The sequence below is a fragment of the Carica papaya genome, chromosome 4 (assembly GCF_054855325.1).
Source record: "Carica papaya isolate Zhongbai chromosome 4, ASM5485532v1, whole genome shotgun sequence".
Classification (NCBI taxonomy): domain Eukaryota; kingdom Viridiplantae; phylum Streptophyta; class Magnoliopsida; order Brassicales; family Caricaceae; genus Carica; species Carica papaya.
The window spans coordinates 27,655,444-27,676,031 of NC_142312.1; the positions used below are offsets into that span (position 1 = coordinate 27,655,444).

The following is a 20,588-nucleotide window of genomic DNA, read 5'->3' on the forward strand; positions in this document are numbered from 1 at the left end:
TGCATCTGTTTTTAGATAGAATGAGTTACGGATTTTGTAGAATCCATGTTTTAGGAGCAGTTGTAGTTTGCAGTTGCCAAAGTAAGAAATGAAAGGTGAAAGAACGTTATGATAAAAGGTTATGATTAAAGGTAAAATTTTGGAAGCCACTGGTTGCACTGAAATCTGCCATATAATATGTGAGTGGCTTTTGTTTTCTCCTTATTTTCCTTTTGAATAATAGATGTCTGAAACTCATGAGAACTTTTTGAGTACATGATGAATTCTCTTAAATAAACTGCTCCAAGGCATGGATTGGATTTGATGTCCTTCCGCACTGATGCAGCACCAATGCAGTGTTTGTATCAAAGCTCTGAATCATCCATGGGTTGATTTGTTTATTATTGTGGATTTTGCTTCTTAATCATCCTAAAGTAATTGTTAGCTGTTTCTGGGCATTGCCATAAATGTCTCTGTGTTTTAACACAAACAACATTCTTGATCTGTATAAGCTTCCTTTAGAACTCAAAATAAAATTGCTGTATCTCTCATCTTATTTCTTTTTCTTTTTCTGTGTATGGGAAATGACGGATTGTACAATGGGGATAACCCACAAATTTAGCAAGACCCTAAGAATCCTCGAACGAATGATGGTTTGCAACAAAACCCAAATCACCCTTCCTTAAGCTATGCAACCTAGCAAATACCCCAACAAGGGTTGCTGTATTGTATGTGCAGGCCTCGGTTTGCACATAATTCTCTCTATCATCAGCAAATTCATCTTTTTGATCAGGGCCACCAACTAGGGCTCCAATCAAGATATTAGGGTTAGGATCTTTTCTCTTATACCAGATATCATAACCCTGGGTGCAACCAATGAAACCCTTGTTCCCTCGGTATGATTCAATGGATGCACCTCTATGGTGCACCCTTTGTGGGTAATTGGGTCCATACCCAACCAAGTAGCTCATTCCCATCGGATTAGCACCCAAGATGTAATCAACCTGTGATTTCGCAAAACTGAGCAGATCTTGTGGATCCAGTGTTTCGAGATCACATCTGAGCCGTTGATTTGAGGCTCGGAGATAGTCGGAGTAGACGGTTAGGAGAAAGGAGGCCGTTGATACATATTGCATATTATTCCATTGGCGGATGTACAGTAAGCCTCCTGGCGTGCGTTGCACGTTAGTCTTGTTGTTTTTGTTAAGGCAAGCACAGAGGTAGTGTTCTGCCTTTGAGCGGTATTGTTCCAGTATGCGCTGGTCTCCCTTAAAATGCCTACCTTCCATTAGTAACTGCACCAAAGTAATTGCATTTTGAAATTGATTAATTAAAGTTTTGACATAAAACAATTAATTAAGAAAAAGATTAAACAAAATCTACCCGGAGAGGTTGAGAAAGGGAGGGTGTCTAGTTGTGTAAACTTTTTTATTATATTTTTAAAGAAAATTATTTTTATAATAGATGGGTTAAAAAATATATATATATATATATATTAAATAAATAGGAGGGGAGAAAAAAGAAGAAGGTAGGTACCATGGAAGCAAGGATTTGAAGACCAGGATACTTGACATCCCAGCTAAACTCGGTAATGGCCCAAGTGATCCCACCAAAGGGATGAGCTTTGTGGAGGACATAGTCCAGATACCGGTGGTTGTCGGTGGCTTTGTACAGCCACATTGCTGCCCATAACAACTCATCTTTGTACCCACTCACCGACGTGTAATGCCCTTTTGCCACCTTAATGCTCTCGTCATATTTCCCTCTGTACCGGTCTCCGAACTCGAACAACTACACGATATATATCATAGATTTTATTAATTAAATAATACAAAAAATATATGAACATATATACACCCATCAATAATTATGTTGAGAAATACTCAACAAACAAAAATTATTAGAAACTAGTATATTTTGCTTCAAGCATAACTACTATGAAGTAGCCATACTTTAGGATTTAGGTCAACCGTACCACACTTACATGTAAATACCATATGTATACATATTCGGTAAGTAAGTGAAAACAACTCCATTGTAGTTACCTGCCGTGCATGGTGTAAGAGAAGATTAGAGTAATGTGGGTTTGTTTTCCTGAAGACAATCGAAGCTGCAGCCATGGCGGCGGCAGTCTCTCCGGCGACATCGGATCCGGGATTCTTCTCATCGACCTTGTAAGCTTGTCTTGATGTTGTCATGTCCTCCGGCCGCTGCCAACAGTAGTGATCCGTCTCACCATCTCCCACCTGAAAACTAATTTGACTTTATTCATTATCTTCTCCTATTAATTAATTAATAGATAATATCCCCACACGCTTTCATTTATGAGAGAAAATTTATTAAAAAGCGTGGTTTCCACGCTCCAAATGTGTTATTGCTGTTACAAATATTATTGTTTTCAAATGTTAAGATCTAATAATTGTAAAATTAACAGTCATAATTAAGAACATAAAATCTATATATAATTCAAAATTAAAACATGTTAAATTACTGTTTTTTTTAAAAAAATAAATAAATAATAATTATCTATTTATTTTTAATATAAAATATTATACTAATATTAATGTAATTATATAAATACAAAATTTAAATATTATCCATTTAAATTTTAAAATAAAAAAATAAAATTAGTGTCATAATATATATTATAATTTTCAATTTAAATTTTAAAAATATAATTTAATTTTAGTTAATTACAAACTATATATTTCATAAAATTCAAATATAGAAGCAATTTTAATAATATATTTAATTGTTATATTAAATTAATATAATATCTGATAATTTAATGTAAATCAATTAAAAAATGAACTATCAAAAAATAAAATTAGAATGGGAAAAAAAAAAAAAAAAACCAGAGAAATATATTTTATTACCTCAGCCCATAAGACGTTAGGGTGAGTGTGGGCCTTGATGAAATAATCAGTCCCCCATTTGATAGCTCCGAGCGCGTGCTCGTACTCGCCGCCATCTTCAATGTCGTCGCCATATTCAATGACTCCCCACGAGAGCATTGTGACAGTGAACGCCATTGGCAGACCAAACTTCACATTGTCTCCGGCATCGTAGTAACCCCCCACCAAGTCTACCTATACATGCACCAATCTATAAGTATCATTATATGTATGTGTGTACATATATATACGTGCGCATATATATGGGTGTGTCCTGTTTCAGAATTTGACCCGGAAAACAGAGAATCGAGAGTGGATATGGCGGCGGATTATATTAAACAGACCCAGAAAAAATCTTCCGCAATTACAGCAAGCAAATGCAAAAACTCGATACCCATCTGCTTGTCTAGTTCATATCGAGTTTGAATCATGCAAATGAGAGAGAAAATTCAGAGTTTCAATCGGAATACAATTGGGCTTTTCCTGTTATAATGGATACAGTAAAAAAGCAATCGAGATTGGACGATGGCCGAATCCTGCTTTAATGCACAGTGTTCGTCAATTCGAAAAAACTTGACCGGAAAACAGAGACAGATTGGATATTGCATTAATTAAAGAACAGAGATAAACACTGTATATATGTAAATATAGATTGATGAGAATGTGGGAACGGGAAAAGGTTTTACGCCTTGTTGGAGGCCGTCGGTGAGGCCGGAGTGGTGGCGCCAGGTGACTCGTTGGTTGTGGGGGAGGTGGCCGGAGCGCTGGGATTCGAAGTAGAGAATGCTTTTGGAGAGAGCCTGTCGGTAGTCGGGAGATTGGCCGGAGATGGCTGCCGGCAGCAAGCTCATTAGGACAACCAGTATCATGGCACCAACCCAGTTTTGCCCCAAAATCCATTGTCTCTGTTTCTGTATCTTCCCTGTTAAGCAAACCAAATGGTTTTCCTCTTCCATCTCTCTCTCTAAATCTATGCATTTAGTTCTTCCTATGTGTGTGTGTGTATATATATATATATATATATATATATATATAGATTCTTTGAGTGGCATATGGCTAATCTTCGCAAGGTGAGTTAGTAATTGAGTTATTCAAATTAATGTTTACAACAACGGTTTTGATTTTTGAAAATGTCGACCTTTTTCTTGTTATATTGAAGGAGATTGGAATTTGATTTATATTTACAATTCATAAAAGTTGTATAAATGAGTGAAAAATTTAATCAAAAAGGTAATATCGGTTTTGTCAAATGCGTTTTTTGTTACCAAAAGTTAAACTTATTATAAAATATTGTTTTTCGTCTGTATTCATCGTAATTTAATATAATAAAAATTAATTTAATTATTATAATCATAATAATAAATAAATAAATCAAACCATATAGTACTATTGATATATAATAAACTCAAAAAATATCAAATTTTATATTAATTCGAATTTATAATATTTAAATAAATATAATATTACAATGATTGAAATTTATTTAGGTGAAATTTTCAAATTCCAAAATCCATGATGATGAGATTATTAGAAGCCAACATGTCTAAAAAAATTAAATGTAATCAATGGCTTTATCCATTTTAAACCATGAAGCATATATATTAAAATAATTAGTCATAATAAAAATTTATTATTTAATAATATTTTTTTAGCTAATAATTCACCTAATATGAGATTAATCAATGAACACAATTTAATTTAATTTTAATAACATTAAAATATTATGATTAACTTTTAATTCTTTTTCAACTTTAGGATAGTAATTATAACTTCAATTTAACACAAGGGAAACTGGTTGAATTAATAAACTCGTGATTTGTATGCTGCCGTGATAATTAAAGATTGGATTTGCATGGTGATTTAAATAGTCTTCGTATTTATTTTACTTTTTAAACTTTGTTGTTGAACATAATTTAAATTAATAAATACAATAAAATATTATGAAATTTTAAGTATTTAATTGAAAATTTTCAATTACAAATTATTTATTTTTATAATTTTATTTATTATTCTTTAAAATACGAAATCGAGTAGTGAAATATCCGACTCTTCTAATAAAACATATGGAAAAAAAAAATTGTAAATATTTATTTTAATTTATGAGGTCAAATAAATGTGGACCTACAAAATAAAAAATTTCGTGCATGAAATATCAAATTACATTGTACAACAATTAAATATTATATCAATCTGTCGGTGTTCGAATTTTTGAGGGTCCAATTTGGGGACACTTTTTTTTTAAGGTGGGGAAGTATATAATTGGTAATGCTGAATATTGTTGGGCTAAATTTCATATTTACTATTTATATATACATTTTTTTAACTAAATACAATTTTAATCATTTTTAAATTTTTATTCTAAATAAAAATTAAAATAGTTAACTCATATGATTGAATATTTTTGTAACGGCCCCGGAAATGTTAAAATGGAATGAGTATTTAAACACATAAAATGCGGAAGCGAGATCAAAATTTCAGTTAACATCCCTTACACGAAAACAAAAAACGTACTTAAAATATAAAAGATTAAACTAACTAAAAGAGAAACTCGAAAATAAAACTATGAGTATGACTACAGAGTCTCTAGGCATCCCATTCGTCGTCCTCCTGCAGAACGGACTCGGGAACTATGTCTTCCTGATCTGAAATGGTTAAATAAGGAGTGAACTACACTAGCTCAGTAAGAACATCACGATATCACGCCGTCACGGAGGTAAAGGTGGGTAGAAAAACACAAAAGACCAATGGAGCATGATTTACAACAAATCCTTTTATTTATGATAAAACCTTTACCATCCACTTACCTCGGTGGAATTCATGAAACAATATAAGAAAAACAATAACATTATCACAATCAAGGAATAATATAAGTTGTAAAACATAGCACTTATCACGCCTTTTGTAATTCAATCATTATACAACATATCCTTTTCTCATTTACCAGCCTACTAGTATCCATGGGGGTCCATAGGGGTCCAGCTACCCGTTAACCTTTAACATTCATAATCAGTTTCTAGGGTCGTCCCCATACCCCGTCCGGTATGGGCGCCAAAACCATAAACCTCAATACCCCGTCCGGTATGAGGGTGAAACGGGCCGTCCCCATACCCCGTCCGGTATGGGCGCCAAAACCATAAACCTCAATACCCCGTCCGGTATGACGGTGAAACGGGTCGTCCCCATACCCCGTCCGGTATGGGCGCCAAAACACATAAGATCTCCATACCCCGTCCGGCATGTGAGACCACAATCCCGGTAGGGTTCCCTACAGACCCGGTCCGTCTACCATCTCCCAGGATATCTAGTCAGGCTGACCCCATCATACAGTTATCAGTCTACACAATCTTTCATTTTCCTCTTCCTCAGTAAGTATTATCAATTCACATTTTAAACAAGCAAATCGTAATTCATGCCAAACAGACAACATGCGGTATCAGTTTTTTCAATCATTCAACCCATAACCAATAAAAACGTAATATCTGCACACGAAACTATAAAATAAACACATCAAACCTCATACTGCATTTAAAGCTGTAAAACATGCCAAATAACAGTAAATCATCAATCACACTAGACTCGGACTCCATTAGCAACCTTAAGCAATTTCACACATTCGTTAATTTAAGAAATACCATTTTATTATTTTGAACTTTAATACCGTGATAGGAAATAGGGTGAGGGGTCCTTACTTGTTTTCGGGATCCGAATACGATTCACAGTGCGCCTACAGGCCGTCCCTAATTTTCCCTAAATTTTTCTCGGGGAACTGAAACACACTAACAGTACCTGCACGTGTTCCAAAAAATCTCAAATTAGGCTCAGGGCCCCTTTTTGGCAAATATCGCAACTCCGGCACGGCGGCTCCGCCGTGCTCCGGCGACGCCGCCGCCGCTTGCGGCGGCGATTCGCCTCGGGTTGGCTGTTTTCGGCCGTTTCCGGCCGAATTCGGCCACACTCGCATCGGTCCCTGCGAGAAAACAACCCTAGGGCCCTCGGGGGGCCAAAAAATCATAGAGAAGCGGAGCTTACCGGCGGCGGCGCTCTCGGGTGCGGCGGCTCTCCGGCGAGGTTCGGGATTTGGTGATTCGGCTCCGGTCAACCTGTAGAGAAAAGAATGGTGATCACGGTGATATAAAAATTGCATCAAACGGAGGCCGGGAAGGGCCTCATCGGAGGCAAAAACCGAGAGGGGGCGCGGCGGCGCCGCTGGTCTTCGGCCGCGTATTCCGGCCGTTTGGTCGGGATTTTGGCTCCGATTTGGCCACAAGAGGAATCAGCGTGGAAAAACGAGTCGGGGGTATGAAATTTACCTCGATCGGCGGTCGGAAATTTCCCCGGTGCGGCGGCGGGTGGCGGCGGTCGGCCTCTGGTTCGTCTTCTCCGGCGAGCGGCAGGCGGTTAGGGTTTGTGGTCTGGTGTGGGGGTTCTATTTATAACCCCTTGCCTTTTGATCTCAGCCGTCCATTTTGTTTTAATCTGGACCGTTCGTTTTTGATTGAATCTGGGCCGTCCGTGCGATTGCATCTGGGCCGTCCGATCGCGCGATTGATCTGGGCTGTCGGATCGCACCCACGCGGATCGCCAACGTGGTCCCTTTTTGGAGCGACGTGGTCTTGCCACGTGGCAGGCCCCGGTTGGCCGGGACTGCTGACCGGGCCTGCTAACGTGGCTTTTTTTTTTTTTTCCTTCTCCTTCTCGGACCGGGCGCTACAACTTTAATAGACGATATTATGATGTTATGATTGATTCAAATTTACTATGCTTTATTTTATTTTTATTTTTTAATTACTTAACGTATAAAATATAATTATGATTTATGTTTTATTTGTATATTATTTAATTATAATGTAGAGAATTTATATTTCTCTTTAAAGAGAAATTACAAAATATTTATATCAATTTAGAACCATAGCTATCCTTTTCTTTTGATAAGACTTTCATTGCGGTCTAATTAAATGATTAGTGTTCTAATTAATTTTTTAAATATGATTATATTTTTATTAATTTATTTATTAAATAAAATCAGATATTTTCATACATATTAAACTATAAAAAATCTTTATAAAAAAATATTCAAAATAGTATTATAAACTATATAAACCAGAACTTCGATATAAGAATTATCTTTTTTTATAGATGTACAAAATTTATATATCACGATTATGTTAAAAAAAACAATGAATCTCTCTTTCGTCTGCTACGAACCCTTATCAAAACATACCGAAAAATTTGAAAGATGCAAAGAATTCACCTTTATGATAACTCAAATAAACTTACATAGGAAGCAGAAAACTAGAGGCCCTTGAGAATATTTAGGATTCTCATGAATTGGGTTTCTAACAAAGAACTTAAGGGAAATCAAGCAAAAGAGAGATACAGTGGACAAGTAGAACATCTCTAAGCTCCTTTTGCTCTTTTCCCCACACCATGTCTTTCATTGTATCAAATTGTCAATACAATCGAAAATCGAATTGAAAATTTTGGATGTCTTCTATTGTAACACCCAAAATTTTTCTTTATTTTATTTTTTTTTTATTTTTATTTTTTTATTTTTATTTTATTTTAATTTTTTATTAGAATTTTGTTTAATTTTATTCTATTTTAATATTTAATTTATAAGGCTTAATTTAATAGAAATAAAAAATAATAATAATAAAATAAGATAAAATTATTTTTGAGATTTAATTGAAATTAATTTTGAGAAAAATGGGTAAAAATTTGAATTATAGGAGTGTTTTTAAAAATAAAATCGAAAACCGAGAGTCAAAACGTAATTTATAAAAATAGTGTCATGTCAACAACCACGTCAGCAGCCCTGACCAACCAAGATAAGCCGTGTGGCAGTGACGCTGACACAGGAAGCCACGCGGGACGGAGACACGTAGGCGATCCGCATGCGCGCGATCGGACGGTCCATATCCGTTCCCGCACGCACGGACGATCTAGATCAAAAGGGCGCATGGATGGTCCAGATCTCACGCGTGCGAACAGTCCAGATTTGATCACGCACGAACGGCCCAGATCGCATTACGATGGACGGTCTAAATTTATTTCTAATTTAATCGCGATCGGATGGTCCAGATTAAATCATGATGGACGACTCAGATTAAAAGGGGAGGGTTATAAATAATCGCATTCACACCCAAACCCAAGCTCTAGCCGCCAGAACCCTCGCTGGAAAAGACAACCTAGCCACCGGAGGAACCGGCCGCCGTTACCCGTTGTCGCACCGGAGGATTTTTCGACCGCCAAACGAGGTAAAATTTCTCCTCTTGGCTCGTTTTTCGATGCTGAATCTCCCTGTGGTCAAATCGGAGCTAAACCACCAACCGATTGGCTTGAAAACATCGCCGAAGTCCAGCGCCGCCGTCGCGGGTTTCTTCGGTTTGCCTCCGATGAGGTCCTTCCCGGTTCCCGTTCAATGTAATTTTTATACCACTGTGATCACCGTCCTTTTCTCTATAGGTTGACTGGAGCAAAACACCAAATTGCAACTCGCGCCGGAGGAGCCGCCATACCCGAGAGTTTCGCCGCCGGTAAGTCTCGGTTTTCTGAAATTTTTTGGCCCACCGAGGGCCCTATGAGTGTTTTATCACAGGAACCAATGCAAGTTTGACCGAATTCGGCCGGAAACAGCCAACCCGAGGCGGATCGCCGCCCTGGGCGGCAGCGCCGTCGCCGGAGCATGGCGGAGCTGCCATGCCAGAATTCTGAAATTGGCCGAAAGGGGCCTGGGTCTGATTTAGGATTTTTTGGGGACATGTGCAGATACCGGAAGTGTGTTTCAATTTCCAAAGAAAAAAATTCAGGGAATCTAGGAACTGCCCATAGGCGCAGTGAGAACCCGATTTCAGACTCTGAAACAAGTAAGGATCCCTCACTCTATTTTCTATCACGGCATTAAAGCTTAATAAATGATAAAATAGTATTTTATGAATTAATAGATATGTATAATTAATTAAGACTGCTAATGGAGCAATGGGAATAACGAGAAGAATTTTTGACCTACCAGAGTGTTTTTGGCATTCCGGCATGGTGGTGCCGACGTTCCTCCATTGGCTGGATCTCCTTTCGGCCACCCTTCTTCTTTTTCTCCAACAAGACGTGTTGGCTAGGGTCTGGGGTTCAGCTGAATGAGATGTTTAAATACTCCCCTCTCCTCGATCTGGGTCGTCCATTTGGGCCTGCATGGATCAATAGCAACCATCAGATCCTACTTATTCCGGAAATGAATCCAGACCGTTCGATTGAAGACGCACGAACCATTCGATCAGGTTTATCCAGGGAAGTGATCTAGGTTGTTCGTGCACGCGAGAGTGGATACAGACCGTTCGATCTCCCTGGCATGCGGATTGCCCACGTGGCTTCCCGCGTGAAGTCCGTGTCAATGTGTCCACCATACGATGCATCCTAACTTACTGTGCTGCTGACGTGATCGTATGTGGGCCATCTCTTTTAATTTGCGAAGTGGCCCCATTTTTCTAGATTTTTTTCAGGCAAGGCTCCTATTATTTACATATGAGCCCTGGTTTTTTAGAATTATTTCAAAAATGCCCAAAATACATATATTAAAAAAAACAATAAAAATAACTAAAATTCAAACTTTATTATTATTATTGTTTAGAAAAAATATTAAAATTTACCATTCCAAACCTAATTCTGAAACTCAGGGTATTATATTATCAATTTTATAATCTTACGTTATACTTAAATTCTATGAGTTTAAACTTCACTGATGGTATAAATAATAAATAAATAAAACTAAAAAAGTATCTATTTTTCTATTAGTTATGAACTTATAAAAAAAATGAAAGATAACTTATCAATTAAATTATGAAGTATAATACATAATACAATTTAGTTTTATATGTTTTTGTTATATTTTAGTGTCTCAAATTATGAATTTGTTGCGAGTGCATTAACTCCATCAATTTCTAAAGGCAGAAGGCTAAAAAGCTTAAGTCTTGTTTGAGAAATTAAAAATATATATATAACTTGTGGTTTGGGAAAAAAAAATAAAAATAAGCCAAATTTTAACATATAAACATATTTTTAAATACTCAGTATTTATTTAAAATTTATAAATTAAATAAAAATATACTTATTAAATACTTATTTATTTTTTAAAAAGTTTACAAATTTTTTATCGAAGGCAAAACTAACCGGCTACTAATCTGCTATCTCAGTATCTCGTTATCAACTCAGCAAGGCCGCGCCGAGCCGCGACTACATCTCCTCTGTGTCTTCTTCTCATTTCAAACCTCAATCACTGCTGATCGTCCGGGTGCAAATTCAAACTGTGGTTACAAGTCAAGGTATAGTTTCTTATGCTTTCGACTTTTTTTCTTTCTACAGACGATAAAATTTGTTGTCGGTGACTTTTGATTGCTTATAGATTCGATTGATTCAACTCTATATTATTGTTCACTTGAATCTTCTTTTTTAATATTTCTTGTTTATTTGGTATTTATATGAAATCATCATGTTTGTTTGTTCGTACCAGTAGCTTGTGTTGGGCATGATGGGACTTTGGTGAGCTAATTTGAGTGGCTTTTGTGATACGTGTATAATAGTTAGGGTTCAAGCTAGGGTTTTGATTGAGTAATTAGGAATGAAATTCAAATAAATTTTTGCCGTTAAAATTCAATGGTAACTGATTACTGAAGCAGTTGAAATCAGTTGTAATCAAGAAAGGAGAGGATAACCTGTAGAACCCTATCGGGAAATAAACTAGAAATGAACCCTTTCATTGTTTCTCTCTCATGTCTCTCTCTGTGCTCTGCGATAATTCTCTTGTGTTTCCTTCTCTGTGTCTTCTAATTTTATTGTTTTTGCAGCCTCTCTGTGACATTTTTGGTTAAGAACTCATCTTTCGCTGCTTTCTTTGGTTGATACATGATGATTACCTAACCGCTTTGCCCACAAACTGTTTGTTTAAAAGTCTAAACTAGATACTAGTTTAAGAGAATATTTTTTCTGGAAGAAAAATACTAGTATGAGGGATCTTTAAGTGAATGGTTAATGAATGGTAAACTTCCACATATTCGTTTATATCACATGAGGAATCATAAATTTCCATAGATTTGTGATATCACATAAGGAATGATATGCATCCAGTGGGTTTTGATGTACATGCGGACATTAGCATGCGGACATTTAAGTCTTTGTTCGGCGTTTGTGGATTTATGTTTGGGCGTATAGATGTGGGATTTTGTATAAGCTCCTGCTAGTTGAAACTAAGATGTGTGGGCATTTTTTGATCAGAATCTTATTCAAATGAATAGATACTATTAGGCCGAGTGTGGTTCATTTCTTATTCAATTTCTAGTCAATTCCTAGTTCTATTTTTTATTAGTGTTAATGTACATAATTATGATATAATTTGTTGTATTTGAGTTATCACCATCATTAACTCAAAATCTTTGATGGTTTGAATACAATTCTAGGCATGATATTAATTTAAACACAATTGATGTTCTTATTATTTATATTAAGATTAATACAAGAATTAGAATCACGAATTAAATGGGAAAGCAGTATTGGCTAGATATCTGAAGTACTAATGAAAATGAAAGAAATAAGCTCATCTCATGATGTGAAGAAGGTAACAAATCTATGCTTATGCTCTTATCAAAGAGTATTTTAGTTTTTATTTTGACAAGAGTATTACCAATTAGTTGTCCTATGAAATTGCAGTTTGCGTTACATGTTCTTGATATCTATTGGATATAAGGAAAAATGATGCCTATCATCCCTTGTGGAAGAAAGGAAGTTTTCATAACTTCAAATTAGAAATTCAAACTACAATAAACCTAGCTATAGCTGATCTAACCTCTCTTTTCTATTTGTTGATGAGTGTAAAATAGGTTTCTAATAGTTGACCAGCTCGACTAATGGTGGGTAAAGCTTGATTTCCCCATATTTTATGCTTATAGTTCTGTACTCTGGATGAGATGTTGCAAAGTTTCTAATAGTTGACCAGCTCGATTAAAGGTGGGTAAAGCTTGATTTCCCCATATTTAATGCTTATAGTTCTGTACTCTAGATGAGATGTTGCAACAGCATACTATCTTGTTTTCAGCTACACTCATGATATATGTGAGGGATTCATCTGTTCACATCTTGGTCTACATAATGGATTGATTATTTCAATTTTGCTGCTTCACTAGATCTATTTTATTGCTCACGTCTTCTAAAACTCATTTTTTTACTTTATTTTGTAATTGGTTTTAAAAAGGATGAGCACTGGCAGCCTGAAGGCCTTGTTGGCTGCAGCAGTCACCAAAGGTGTGACTGAGGCAAGGGCAAGAATCTTTGGACATATGCTTAACCCCACAGGACAGAGGTCTCCTCACAAGATTTTACGCAAGAAGCTTATTGGTGCCAAAGTTGCAGATTGGTACCCGTATGACATCAAGAAAGATGATCCCATTGTAATGGGCCGTCAAGAAGAAGAGTAATGTCTCCATGTCTTGATCTCTTGATAGTTAACTATCTATCCATTGCATAGTCCTCAATAGAGTTTACTACTATTTGCAACTATGCAAAACTTGGGGTGACAAGGAGCCAAGCCAAGCCAAGCCAAATACTCTTGAGTATCTATCTCACTTTGATTTTCTCTTATACTGTCAAGCTCAAGTTCAATCAGAAGTTTATTCAAACTTCATTTTAGATTCGCGCTTGGCTCGTTTAAAGAAACATAGAGTTTAAGCTCGACTTTGGTTTATTTAGCTATTCAAAATTATTTCCGACAGAAGTGGGAGGATGACATTTTGGCTAACAAGCTTCTTTGCTGTATTTTGGCAGACGCTTATCAAAGCTTGAAATGTTGAAGCGTCGTGGAAAGGGAGCACCGAAGAAAGGCCAAGGAAGGCGTGCAGTCAAACGTAACAAGTAGAGATGACAGGTTTTGATTGTTGAGGAACTAGATCGGTTGCCTGTGATTGGGAATTATTTAAACTTCATTTAATTTTTATTTAATTTTTTTAGATTTTACCTATTTAATTTGCCTAAATTAAAACTCTATATTTGCTAAATAATTAAATCAAATTCACTGTACTGTTTGTCAAAAAAAATTACAAAAAATATTTAATTTGAATTAGAAGTACAACCTAGTTAGATTAGAACTGATGCATAACTAAGATTTTAATTATATTTATATTATATAATAAAGATTTTAAAAGTAATTCAGTTTTTAAGGGTAAATTTTTAAAATATATTTGCACAGCATAATTAAAAATTAAAATTAAAACTAAAATTTTATTACATAATAATAAATAAAGTAATAATCATAAGTAAAATAATAATAAAAAATAAGTCATTATAAAACAAATTATACAATTTAAGTTGCAATGGGATAAAACAAAAAAGAGCAAAATAGTTTTCTTCGTTTTTCTAGGAAAAGCTACATACCAATTTTCAAAATAGTAAATTCCTTTTCTTCTCTACTATCTACGTAGATTTTTAACCAATAATCATGAGTTTTTATTTTTTTAAATTGCAAAAATATAAAACCAAAAGAATATTATGAAAAATTTTAAAAGAGACAGTTATGAATATATTTATAATAAAAAAAAATTAATTAAATATACACTTACGTATCATAATAAAAAAAGGAAACAAATCACAACAGTTTTTATTAAACCCGCCTCCTCTGTTCTTTGAAACATTGAGAGAAAATTACATCAATGGCAGCTCCTTCTGAATTACACTCATGGTCTGATCTTCCACAGGAACTCCTTGAGTTGATCTTCACTTCCACCAAATACCCAGCAGACATCATTCGGTGCAGTGCCGTCTGTCTTTCATGGCACTCTGTTGCTTCAACCCTTTACCGCAAAGTCTTCCCACTCTTCATTCTCCAAACCGGGGAAAAAGAACCCTACTACGGCGGACGCACTCTATTCAATATCTCCCCACACGGTAACCGCAAAATCAACCTTCCTGAAGAATTATCGCCGGAGGGAACAGCTAACAAACCCTTCTACTACTTCGGAGCCAGCAACGGATGGTTGTTAACCGTCGGGTCCATCCCGCCGTTCGAGATTCATCTCTTGAATCCTTTCTCCGGGTTCCGAATCCTCCTTCCGACATTATATCCAAATTTTCCTCCTTCCCTGCTGAGGATCCCTAAAGAATGGACCATAACAGGCGTCAAGGTCTCCTCCTGCCCTTCTCGCCCACTCTGCTTCATTGTCGTCACTTTCTTCTTCGGGCTTCGCGGAGTCATCTGCAGAGCAGGGGACACCCAATGGAAGGATATTGACCGTCGTTGTTTTGAGGACTTGATGATATATAATGATCGTCTCTACAGCTTAGGCCCCATGATCGCAGCAGACAATATCTTCAGTTGCGAAATCAACAATGATTCGGAGAACCCAGGGAATATAACGTGTGAACAATGGAGAAATCGGCCAATTCCTAGGTCGACCAACCCTGCCATTCTGTACATAGTAAAGTCGCTTTCCGGTGAGTTCTGGCTGGTGAGAAAGAGTTTTCACGACGGCAGTAATGGGGAGCGCATCGGTATTGAATCGTTTCAGGTGTTCAAGCTCGACCTAGAGAAGAATAAGTGGACGCGAGTGTATGATCTGGGAAGCCAAGCGTTGGTTATTACGGAGACGCCTCACTGTGCCGCAGCTTTAGCAGGCGGAACTTCTGCGACGTCGTTTAGAAGCAACTGCATCTACTATGTGAATCAAAGACCACAACGCAGTCGTTCTGATGTGGAAAAATATGATGTTGAGTCTAAACGCGGTCCTTTTTATCTGGGAAGATACGATGTTGAGACCATGCATACCGACTGGTTTGATCCCCAGTCTCCAGCCCAAATTTTCTTCTCAATTAGTAATTAATTAATTTTTTTTTAAAAAAAAATTCAGGAATCATTTATTTATCTTATTAATTTTATTATAATATTGATGAAAAATATAAAATAAATAAATAAATTATTATTATTATTATTTTAATTATAATATTCAAAGCACTCACAACTTGAATAGGAAAGTAATTGTGTTACCTCGGTCTATTTTGAATTAAAGGGTCTCAGTAATTTTTATTACTGGCTACATGATACCCAAATTGTATTTCTTTCCTCTCGAGCTTCAAGGCTGCCAACCAAGTGAAATAGGAAAGTTAAGAGATTTAACTTTCATTAGTTTGTCATTATTGTAATTTAAATTATTTTGTCATTTATGAGTAAAATTATAGATTTTAATTAATTAAAACTTAAATTTCTATATATTCGTATTTAAAAAATTTGAAGACATTAAACTACCAGCCCTAAGTTATTGCCAAAATATCCTTTTAGAATTTTTTTTAAATTAATAAAATTAATATCTTTTGTTAAATTTTCCTCCAACCTATCATAAATACATATGTAATTTGGATTCAATTTGTTGAGATTTTAAATTGCATAGAGAGCAAAAATATTTTTTATAATGTAATGATAATTAAACATAACGTTATAATTGATTGTATATGTTTGTCTGTTTAAAAGATTAAAGAATGATTAATATAATATTTACGAAAAATTTTAATTTTTTCACATATCATAAGTATTTAAAAATTAATTAGATAATTAATATTTTCATATTATTTGTTTTTTATAATAATAAAAAAATCATTGAAAATCTATCTCAAACGATGACAACTGAAAATTCAATTAGAGATTATTTTGTTGATAAGTATTGATGATAACTGAAAATACAGTTAGAGATTGTTTTGTTGATAAGTATTGATGATTTAATTCGTCTCCTTTTCATTTTTTTAAAAATAATAAATGTATAATATTTTTATTTTAATTTCTATACAATGAAAATTTAAATTTTTATAAGAATTAATCACTGAATAATTTTAAATGTATTCATGACTTATTTTCTCTAAAAACATAATATTTGCAAAGTTCTGTGAATATGTTATGAACTAGTATTATTTGTCTTATAACACTCGACTGAAGTAATAACCCATATAAGTAATTGAAGCAATGGTAAGAATCTTTTGATATATGCTTAACCTCACAGAACAGTGGTCTCCCCACAAAATTTTATATAAGAGGTCTACTGATGTCAAAATTGTATATTGATGATACCCGTATGACATCAAGAAAGACGTTCTTGTTAAAATTGTCCATCAAGAAGAAGAGTAATATCTCTAACTCTTATAATCTCTCGATAGTTAATATCTATCCATTACATTATCCTGGGTAGAGTTTATTTTAAATTCGAGCTTGGCTTATTTAAAGAAATATAGAGTTTAAGCTGGATTTTGGCTTATTTTGCTATTCAAACTTATTTCCAACTCTATTTTTTTTATTGAGTTTGATTTTGACTAAACTCAAAATGTAACTTGGACCGAAAATAAACCAAATAGTTTGTGAAAGTATTTAGCTTGTGCTAGTTCTAAAACTATGATTTTGCTCGATTAAGGTCATATTTAGATATGCATACAAGTACATCTATAGTTGTTATGATTCAAGATAAAAATTAGTAAAATTATTTGTGTTGAGATTTTGTAGATGAAAAAAACTTAAATTTTCATTAACTTTATTGACTCTAACTTTAATAATTTAAAATATCTTTAAATAAATTTACATTAAAATTAAATTTATTAAAAATAATTTATTACTAGTTAAAAAATAAATATAAATTAAATCTTCTAAAAAATAAACTCTCACTAATTATATAATTTTTTTTTAAAAATATATGAACTAAATATAAATAAAAGATAAATTTTATTTGAATTCAAATTAATAAATAAAAATAAATTATAATTTTTATGTTAATTTTTAACAATTTATAGTTTCTAAATTTTTTTTTGGAGATCGATAGAGACTCGTCAATTTGATCTAATGGAGGAGGGTGTTACAAAATTCTTATTTAATAATTCCTATTTAATATGCATGAATTAAAATTATATATTTGATAAATAATTAAATCCAATTTCCTAAAAAAAATATTAAAAAAAAGTATTTAATTTGAACTAGAAGTATTACTGGGATAGATTTAAATTACTGCATAATTATAAGTAAAATAATAAAATAAACTATATAAATTAAGTTGCAATTGGATAAAATAGAAAAGAGCAAAAAAGTTTTCTTTGTTTTCCTAAGAAAAACTATATACCAAATTTTATAATAGAAAATTCTTCTTCTTCTCTACATATTTTTTTAAACAATAATTAGGAAAATTAAAATGAGTATTTTATTTTCTCGGGAAAGACGGGATCAAAAATTGCAAATTGCAAATTGAAGAGGAAAATTCTGAATATATTTATAATTAAAAAATCTATTAAATAATAACTAAACATTTACGTATCATAATCAAAAAGGGAAACAAAATCGAAACAGTTTTAGCTTACAGAACGAGGGTTTTTATTAAACCCGCCTCCTCTCTTCTTTGAAACAGAGAGAAAATTACAGCAATGGCAGCTCCTTCTGAATTATACTCGTGGTCTGGTCTTCCACAAGAACTCCTTGAGTTAATCTTCACTTTCACCAAATACCCAGCAGACATCATTCGGTGTAGTGCCGTCTGTCATTCATGGCATCCTGTTGCTTCAAGCCTTTACCGCAAAGTCTTCCCTCTATTCATTCTCGAAACCCAGAGGGAAGAAATCCGCTGTGGGGGATCCACTCTATTCAATATCTCCCCAAATGGTCTCCGCAAAATCAGCCTTCCTGAAGAATCATCGTCGGCAGCAACTTCTAGTAAACCCATCTTCTACGTCGGAGCCAGCAACGGATGGTTATTAACCGTCGGGTCCAAACGACCGGCCGAGATCCATCTCTTGAATCCTTTCTCCGGGTTCCGAGTCCCCCTCCCGCCGTTATGTCCAATGGATTTTACTTTCCCACTGGAGATTCCTATAGAACGGTCCATAGGAGGTGTCAAGGTCTCCTCCTGCCCTTCTCGTCCACAGTGCTTTGTGCTCGTCACTTTCTTCTACGGGCTTCGCGGAGTTATCTGCAGACCAGGGGACACCCAGTGGAAGGATATTGACTCACTTTGGTTCGAGGACGTGATGATATATAATGATCGTCTCTACACCTTGTACCCCAGGAGCATGGAAGAAAACATCTTCAGTTGTGAAATTAGCAATGATTCGGAGAACCCAGAGAAGATAATTTCTGGACAATGGCGAGCTCAGCAAATTCCGTTATCTACCAACCCTGCCCCGCTGTACATGGTGAAATCGCTTTCCGGCGAGTTTTGGCTGGTGAGAAAGATATTACGCGGCGCAAATAATTGGGAGCGGGACGGCATTGAATCGTTTCAGGTGTTCAAGCTTGACGTAGAGAAGAATAAGTTGACGCAAGTGTACGACCTAGGAACGCAAGCGTTGGTTATTACGCAGGTGCCTCGCGGTGCCGTATCTTTAGCAAGTGGAACCTCTGCGACGTCGTTTAAGAGCAACTGCATCTATTATGTCAATCAGGACTCTAAAGGCAGCCGTGTATATCTGTCAAAATATGATTTGGAGTCTAACCGCGGTCCTCTTTATCTGGGAAGATATGACGTTGAGAACATGCGTCATATCGAGTGGTTTCAATCCCAGGCCTCACCTCAAAAATTTTTTCTAAATTAGTTAATAGTTTTTTTTTAGGAATCATTTATTTATCTTATTAATTTTATTTTATTATTGACGAAAAATACATAATAGATTTTTTTCTGCATACTACTAGGTACATTTTTATTAGTAATTTTTTCTAATAAAATTAGTCGAGCTCTTGCTATTTTCTAAGTCAGAATTTGGGTTATCCGTACTTAACCTAAACTAATATTCTTCGATTACTATTATATTACTTTTGTCTAATTTAAATTAAACTAAGTTGTTGTTAGGAATGAAATTCAAATAAACTATTACAATTATAAATTCAATCGTAACCGAGAAACAATTGAAATTGGTTGTAACCAAGAAATGAGGGGAAAAATACATGTAAAACTCGATCAAAAAATAAAACAGAAATAAAACCCTCTCGTTGTTTCTCTCTCATGCATCTCTGTGCTGCAATAGTTCTCATGCGTTTATATCTATGTGTCTTTCAATGGTATCTTTTTGCAATTTTTGTTTTACACATTTGGCTAAGAACTAATTTTTAGCTATCTTGTCGATCGATAAATGATGATTACCTAACTAGTTTGCCCACATACTGTTTGTTTAAATGTTTAAATCTCATACTAGTATAAAAGAGTTTTTTTGCTAGAAGTATTATGTATCCTTAAGTGAGTGGTTAATGAATGATAAACTTTTATAGATTTTTTTATATCATATGAGGAATCATAAATTCTATTTATTTCTGATATCACATTGAGAATGATAAACTTTCAGTAGGCTTTGATGTACATGTTGAATTTTCGGGCAGTTAAGACTTTGTTCGATATATGTGGATTTATTTTTGGACGTATACGTGTGGGACTATGTATAAGCTCCTGCAAGTTGAAACTAAGATGTGTGGGCATCTTCTTATCAGAATCTTATTCAAATGAATGGATACTATTAGGTATCCAATTTCTAGTCAATTCCTAGTTCTATTTTTTTATTAATATTAGTGTATATTTTTAGAATATGATGTGTATTTGAGTTATCAACATCCTTAACTTAAAATCTTTGATGGTTTGAATCCAATTCTAGGCATGAGATTAATTCAAACACAATTAGTAATGTTCTTATTATGCATATTAAAAGTAATACAATAATTGAAATTATGAATTGAAT

At 34.6% G+C, this 20,588-nt stretch overlaps 4 protein-coding genes across 6 annotated transcripts; 3 read left to right on the plus strand and 1 right to left on the minus strand.

The window, feature by feature from the left end:
- Window positions 1–457: 457 nt before the first annotated feature.
- On the minus strand, window positions 458–3,989 carry LOC110820616 (endoglucanase 11-like). Its single transcript, XM_022050141.2, has 5 exons — window positions 3,560–3,989; window positions 2,856–3,068; window positions 2,025–2,225; window positions 1,516–1,770; window positions 458–1,274 (listed from the first exon to the last, which is right to left on the minus strand). Exons 1-5 carry the CDS (start codon window positions 3,923–3,925, stop codon window positions 609–611), a joined length of 1,701 nt encoding a protein of 566 aa, XP_021905833.2. The 5' UTR covers window positions 3,926–3,989; the 3' UTR covers window positions 458–608.
- A 7,022-nt stretch (window positions 3,990–11,011) lies between these two features.
- On the plus strand, window positions 11,012–13,931 carry LOC110824778 (37S ribosomal protein S27). Of its 3 annotated transcripts, none has more exons than XM_088218641.1 (4): window positions 11,012–11,188; window positions 12,740–12,866; window positions 13,111–13,329; window positions 13,680–13,931. In XM_088218641.1, the coding sequence occupies exons 3-4, from the start codon at window positions 13,112–13,114 to the stop codon at window positions 13,768–13,770; spliced, it is 309 nt and encodes a 102-aa protein (XP_088074767.1). In that variant the 5' UTR covers window positions 11,012–11,188; window positions 12,740–12,866; window position 13,111; the 3' UTR covers window positions 13,771–13,931. The 3 variants fall into 3 exon arrangements, with proteins under 3 accessions (XP_088074767.1, XP_088074768.1, XP_088074766.1); XM_088218642.1 differs by having other exon boundaries at window positions 12,809–12,866; XM_088218640.1 differs by lacking the exon at window positions 12,740–12,866 and having other exon boundaries at window positions 11,014–11,188.
- Window positions 13,932–14,251: 320 nt separating this feature from the next.
- LOC110824701 (putative F-box protein At5g55150) lies at window positions 14,252–15,727 on the plus strand. The gene has a single exon (XM_022055226.2). It carries the CDS (start codon window positions 14,561–14,563, stop codon window positions 15,725–15,727), a length of 1,167 nt encoding a protein of 388 aa, XP_021910918.1. The 5' UTR covers window positions 14,252–14,560.
- Window positions 15,728–18,187: 2,460 nt separating this feature from the next.
- On the plus strand, window positions 18,188–19,470 carry LOC148266515 (putative F-box protein At5g55150). The gene has a single exon (XM_088219142.1). It carries the CDS (start codon window positions 18,294–18,296, stop codon window positions 19,455–19,457), a length of 1,164 nt encoding a protein of 387 aa, XP_088075268.1. The 5' UTR covers window positions 18,188–18,293; the 3' UTR covers window positions 19,458–19,470.
- The last annotated feature ends 1,118 nt before the right edge of the window (window positions 19,471–20,588 follow it).